General features: G+C 42.8%; 1 protein-coding gene across 1 annotated transcript; it reads right to left on the reverse strand.

Annotated features, from left to right (window-relative positions):
• Nucleotides 1–468: 468 nt before the first annotated feature.
• On the reverse strand, nucleotides 469–5,775 carry bambia (BMP and activin membrane-bound inhibitor homolog a). Its single transcript, XM_080752011.1, has 3 exons — nucleotides 5,139–5,775; nucleotides 3,015–3,317; nucleotides 469–1,682 (listed from the first exon to the last, which is right to left on the reverse strand). The coding sequence occupies exons 1-3, from the start codon at nucleotides 5,212–5,214 to the stop codon at nucleotides 1,264–1,266; spliced, it is 798 nt and encodes a 265-aa protein (XP_080608137.1). The 5' UTR covers nucleotides 5,215–5,775; the 3' UTR covers nucleotides 469–1,263.
• Between the last annotated feature and the right edge of the window lie 858 nt (nucleotides 5,776–6,633).

Raw genomic sequence — 6,633 nt, forward strand, 5'->3', positions numbered from 1 at the left:
ATTTAAATTGCTTAATGCTTGTCATTGTAACTTGGAAATAAAATCGGCGTGAATGTCCATGATGTAGCCGGCTATTATAGGCTATGCTTTTATAAAATGTTATATTTTCACAGGATTATTTATTATTGTGTTGGATATACATTTTCGAGTGGATACATGTGTCCATTGCCTGTCAGATAATTAGACAATGCTGCTCCGCACGTCTACAATGGAACAAAGTGGTGTAGGATGATTCCTACACCACCTCAGGACTTGACGTGAGATTTGATCCTACCCTAGACCAAAGTCAAAGTCAAGTTGAAATGATAAATGCAGAGACTTGCCTAAATTTCGGTGTACACCCAAATTTTGATCTGCACCACGTTGATAAATGAGGGCTCGTCTGGGAGAGAGAAAAACATAATCGGTACTCATTTCTCAAGAGCCCTGTGGTTCATTGCAACAGAAAAAAAATGAACGAGCCCCCTGAACTAAATAAAAAATCACCTTTAATGGATGTTTTCATTCACGCTCACAATCAAGCTTATAGTCTGATCACAAAGAGAGATGTTGGACATTCACCCAAAGCAAGACACACACTGGTCAGTTCATCAGACAAAAATATAATATATATATATTTAAAATCTTTACAATAAGCTTGAATCACGGAACGTACACAAGAGGAGTGTGCACACTCTACAGTCAAAACACTGAAATCTGAATTTTTCTAGGTTTTCTTTTAACTCCTCAGACAAGTCCTTTTTGTACCCTGGTGTCAGTGTAAAATTCTTCTTCTTCTATTAAGTAAAGACAACTTGGATGTTCGCTTTCTCTTTTGCTTTCTGTATCTTTACAAATGTGCAAATAAGACAGATTTTTAGAATCCTTCAACGGTCAGTGTTTTAAGTCCAGGATCCTCAAGAGCAACGAACAGAACTCTGTCTCTCTTTCTGTCCGTCTGTCTCTCCACGTCAGCCTCGCCCTCTCAAGTTGAAACTCTGCTCCTCATTGGCTCGCCTTTCATTTTCAAGTAAAGTGCTCCTTTATAGCAATAACCACACAGCGTGAGAGTCAGTCTAGTCTTTTTTTCCGCCATTGAAAGAAAGACAACATGTGCCCGCCGCTGGCACAATGGAACAAAAAAAAGGTGGTGGAAATGTCTCTTCTTTTTTTCATTTAAGTAATGAAAGAAAGGGAACCCCAATGAGTGAGGCGTTTTTTAGTTTTTTCCGGGCCAAGAACAGGACGTGGAGAGGAAGAGTCACATAGTCCCACAGCAGGAAGTCATACGAACTCCAGCTTGCCGTGCCCGCTGTACATCCCCCAGTGCACCAGGGACATGATCTTGTCGTTGCCCAGGTCGGCCTGCCGCATCTTGTCGCAGGTCAGGCAGCAGTTCTCGTGGCCCGTGACGGGCACCATGCACTCCAGGTCCAGCTTGGCCACGTGGCCCTTCTTGGCGTGGTGGCCGTGGAAGCTGTAGTGGAGCCGGGACAGCATCTGCTGCCTCTGGTCCTGCAGCCGCTTGTTCTCGCTGCGGAGCATGCGCAGCGCCAGCATGATGAGCAGCACCAGGATGAGGCCGCCGGCGATGGGCACGGCGATCACCGCCGCGCGGAACCATACCTCCTTGGCCGAGGCCAGCTCCTGGACCCGCGTCACCAGGTTCCTGTTGCTGCTCTCTGGATGGTACCGACTATGATCTAGAGAGAGAGAGAGAGAGAGAGAGAGAGAGCAGAAAGGAATGAGTCACCTTATCCTGGCTGAGAGCCAGAAATCAATTTCAGCTAATAAACTATAGCTCACACTGGACAGAAATCCTCACAGGAGAGTTCCCCCTTCCTTAGTCTATGCACCTTTTCATAACTCAACGAGCCTGTATTTATGCCCAACATGCAGTCTCGTCGAGGAATATTCATTCTACAAGGCACATTCCTAACCCTGTGGGAAAATTACATGGTGCACACATGCAGTAAAAAATAAAATATCTGATCTACGTCCAAGTGCTTAAAATTATAAGTAAAAGAGAAAGAAAAAGGAGGAGGGGTGCGTGTCTATAAAGGTGTCTGAAAAATCTTAATGCTGACAGTATTTCAGTTGGGAAAACTAAAGAGGCAAATGTTTACTGACATCATGAAAACTTATGTCACTATAAACTATACCACTTGTTGGCGTTTCAGCTAGGGCTGGTATCCGGAACCGGAATTGGTTCCATCACATTTAGAACCGTTTCCGGAACCAGTTTATTTATTTTTTAAGATTTATTTTTGGACCTTTTATGCCTTTATTGATAGGACACTAGGTAGACAGGAAATGGCAAGAGAGAGATGAGGAGTGACACGCAGCAAAGGCCGCCTGGATCGGGACTCGACCCCGATACGCACCATCAGGCTACATTGGAGCCTAGTCCGCTAGGCCTGTGGCCCGGGCCCCAGAACCGGTTTATTACACTGTCAGTGGTTCACACACGTTTTGATTTCAAGGACCACCACACCTCTTGAGAGTATACGAATGGAACCTGTTCCAATTGTACACTCTCAGAGTTACAGACCTGTAAGGGTCCATTTGGAAGTAACCTAGACGGTACCCTGGACCTCACTTTGAGAACCACTACAATAATACGTATGCAATATCGTATGTATGGTTGAATTTGTCTGTAACCACAACATTTGAATTAAAGTCTAAATGAAATATATCGTCGTTGTCGGGTGGAAACCCTGTATGTCCAAAACCGTTCGTTTTGTGTTTATCATTTTAAAAATGATCTAAAATAGTGAAAACTGCCGATCTGCCAGATCTGCTGTTTTCACTACCTTTCTGTGACAGCCTTATGATGAAGCAGGGCTTTGCTTTGTGAAAAAACATACACATTTGAAACTTGGAGATACGAGATTTCGGCCCGACAACGACGATATATTTTTGTCAAGGAATCGGACCGTTAACCGCTCAAATCTTGACGGATGCCAACCCAAGTAGTTTCAACAGATGCCAGTGCAGTGCGCACCAGCAAGTCTCAGGAGCTGTCCTCTTCTTACCTGTTGAGTCTCTGGTGTGTGCCAGGTCGTGCAGACCTCTGTAGTTGCACATGTCGTCGTGACAGCACTCTAGCGTGGTCGCCGAGGAGGAGACCCCGGCGAGGAGGGCGTCTGTGCTCTTGGAGGAGCTGCTGCTGCTGCACACGTCTGCAGCGTTGGCTATGGGGTCTAAACACCCGTGTGTGAGCGGAGAGTTGGCGTTGTGGGGGTCCAGGACCTTGGTGAAGCATGCGTTTAGCTCCGATTTGCACATGTATCCTGTCGCTACGCAGTGCGGCGCGTCACAGTAACACCTTATCTCTCCTGGAAAGGCATCGGGAGAGAAGTCAGGCTGTTAATATTACATCTAGAGCCCCACGTGTGTTACATAGTAACTGGTTATATCACGTAATAGTACACACACAAAAAGTCACCTAATTAAGTTAGGATATAGGCTCAAATTGTAGTTATTTAGATTTAGTGTAGTTATAACGGTTATGGCATATGCGTACAGTGCAGGTTGAAGCAAAACAACTCTATAATATAATTACAACTTTAGATGTTTTATGCGTACAGCATTTTATTTTCTTACGTCCACATTAGTAACATTAATATTAACCAAGTAGCACAGGCCTTCGTTTCAGAAGCAATCGTCAGAAGTGTAGCCTAGCACAAGGCCAGGTATAACTGAGAGACTTCAACAAACAACCTTATTCTAACATAAATTTTGCATTTGAGAGCCTTTCGTGCAAAATTGCCCCCTTTTTTTCTCCTCTATATTATAAAACAGGAACCGTGTAGCTTATAATTAGTGGTTTGTTTGCCAAAGTCAATTTCTTTCAACCCAAATGGAAACTCGTAAAGGGGGCGAGAGAGAGAGAGAGAGCTGCAGTGCAGGAGTCTCCTTTTTCAGTTTGCACGCAAGCTTACTTGTGGTCAGGAGCGCTTGGGGGGGGCGGGGTGGACCCATGGGCTCATCTAAAAAGCCTCCAGCAACCTTATCATTAAGACTCTTCCCTATACACAAGCCCACTTATTAGTGTGTGTGTGTGTTTGTGTGTAGTGTATACATACATTTCCATATATAATATAATTATAATGTATTTGCTTTTCTTTCAAAGCTCTAGTAGGCTATGGGTTATACTAGGCCAGACATAGTATTGTGTTTCGAGTTTGGAGTTGTAGTGTTTCATATTAGGACGAATTGATTGTTGGCTTCTTGTTTCTGTGCAATTTAAGTTTTAAATCAGCCCCTACAAATTCGACGTGTTTGTTTGGGGATGAAACGTTAAGGGGTCCACACCGTCACCGTGATCACTTGTTTGTTTGTGATTGTGAGTGATTAGATCTAAGAACACAGTAGCCTAAGATCATCAATTATATTTCATTATAAATAACTAAGAAAGTAGTAGGCCAGTTTAGAAGACCTCAAAAGTGAAAATAAGAATGCGCGCTGGAGGGTAGGCTATAATGAAAATATTACGTTTGTGATGTGACACTGAACTTGACCAGTAACACGTTTACAACACTGGCACTGCGTCTAGTTGTTCTGCCGGTAGCCCAACAACAATGCACCCGCGGCCAAGTCGGACAGGGCAGTGCGGGGTCCCCAATCCCCAGGACCCTCGGGGTTCGATGAGGGGGTTCCAAATGGACAAATGGATTATGGAACCAAACGGACCCGTTATGAGGCATTTGTTCCCATTCCCAAACTCTTCAGGTCGAGACCCAAAAATCATTGCATTTTTGTTTTAAACTTTTTGGTTATGTTTTTTTTAATGATTTGAAATAATAGCCTAATTAAAAACAAAATGTAGGAGACAAAAAATTAAAGGGGCCCATAAAAATGTGTCCGCGACCCACAAATGGGTCCCGTTTCACTGTTTAGGATACAGTGAAATAGACCCGTAAGGGTCCATATTTGTACACTATTAAGAGTAATGAGAGTCCTTGAAATTAAGTTGAGTTTGAGATCCACTCCACTGGCATAGTAGAGCCATGCCATGGCCCCCTTTACGTCTTAAATTCAAGCCCGTTCCAAAGATAACCATTTTAACTCGATTCGGAGACGCTAAAACAATCAGGCCCACTACTAAACCTACTAGATCTGCTCGCCGACACGATGTTGTCCTGGCTATACCGTACCTTTAGTAAGAAGAACAGCCATGGCACACAGTTCCAATTGAAGCCAAATGGAGATGAAACTGGAATGGCGATCCATTTACAGCAGATTTACGCTCGGGCTCTCCTCTCTTTTATCCAGTAGCAGATCCCCGCTGGATCCCAGAGCTTTTCGATTAAACGCAACGTTTAACAACATGAAAGCTTATCAAAGAAACGGATGCATTCCCGAGCCGTAGCACTCAACAATCCTTGGGAGGAAAAAAGAAACGCAACAAAATCACCCAAAAAAAAGTCCTTTCCCTTCGCCTCTTACAAACGATCGGTGCGCATTTCTCTAGAAAAAGAAGCCGTCCGGCATTCTCTCGTATAGAACGGGGGGGAAACAGACAGAACGCCTTTGCTTTTTCCACGCAAAAATGAAAGATTACATTCCCAGTTATTAGAGAGCGGAGCGAACACACGGGATCGAGGAGGCTGTTGTCACGGCCGGCCGGTCCTCCTCTGGTTGTTCCTTCTTCGGACACAGCCAGGCAGACACCGGGTCATCGGTTTAGTATTCCTAGAACAACAGAGAGGTGTATAAAGAAGAAAGGTTGTCAGCTCCGGTCCCGGACTGCAGTGCAAGGCTCTTCCTCAGACCTGGAATATTAGAGCTTGTGTTCTCTATACTCTAGTCGGAGAAATAGCTGTGGAACCCAAGCTCTTCTACGTAGCGCCGACTCCACCCCCCGAGCTGCCATTGGCTGGGCTGGCCCCTTCATTCATTGTCTAACATTTCCATAATACCATATTCCATATGTCATTCCATTGGGTCAGGCGCCAGTCAGTCACTCCATCGGGTTATACATTTGTAAAAGAAAAAAAGAAAAGAAATGCATGCATGCATGCATTCAAATAAATATATATATATATATATATATATATATATATATATATATATATATATATAATATATATATATATATATATATATATAGGCTATATATAGAACACATAAAAAAATAAAACAAAGTAGCTGTCAGTGGGGTAAAATGTACTTAAGTACTGTACAATTTGTAGGTATTTGTACTTGAATATTTCCAATTTACAATAGGCCTACTTTTACTTCTACTCCACTTACAACTTGAACTTGGATCCAAATATTATATACTTTACTCAACTACATTTATTTGAAAACGTTAGTTTAGTTACTTACTTTGTAACTTGATTATTATTACAAAACATACATTAACCACTTCAACCTTATACAGTTTGGCCGTTTGAAAATAGACGATCTACAAGCTCACAATGCATCGCGATGCACTGTGAGCTTGTAGGCCTAGATCTGCTATTTTCGAAAGATGTTTATAATGAAATGGGACATTCTGCATGAGAGTTATTTTATTTTTGATACTTCAAGTATCAATAGCCTACTTTTGTGCTTTTAACCAAGTATTTTTATTTCTTTTTTTATTCTGGACTTTTACTTGTAACAGAGTATTTCTACATTGCAGTATTGATAGGCTACTTAGTAAAA

This window comes from Nannobrachium achirus, assembly GCF_963921795.1.
Source record: "Nannobrachium achirus genome assembly, chromosome: 21".
In the NCBI taxonomy this organism is placed as follows: domain Eukaryota; kingdom Metazoa; phylum Chordata; class Actinopteri; order Myctophiformes; family Myctophidae; genus Nannobrachium; species Nannobrachium achirus.

Coding starts and splice junctions, on each gene's coding strand:
- bambia (XM_080752011.1), bottom strand. CDS start 5,214: ATGGATCGCCATTCCAGTTTCATCTCCATTTGGCTTCAATTGGAACTG. Junction 3,318..5,138: donor GGCTGTTCTTCTTACTAAAG/GTACGGTATAGC, acceptor ATGCCTTTCCAG/GAGAGATAAGGTGTTACTGT. Junction 1,683..3,014: donor ACACACCAGAGACTCAACAG/GTAAGAAGAGGA, acceptor CTCTCTCTCTAG/ATCATAGTCGGTACCATCCA.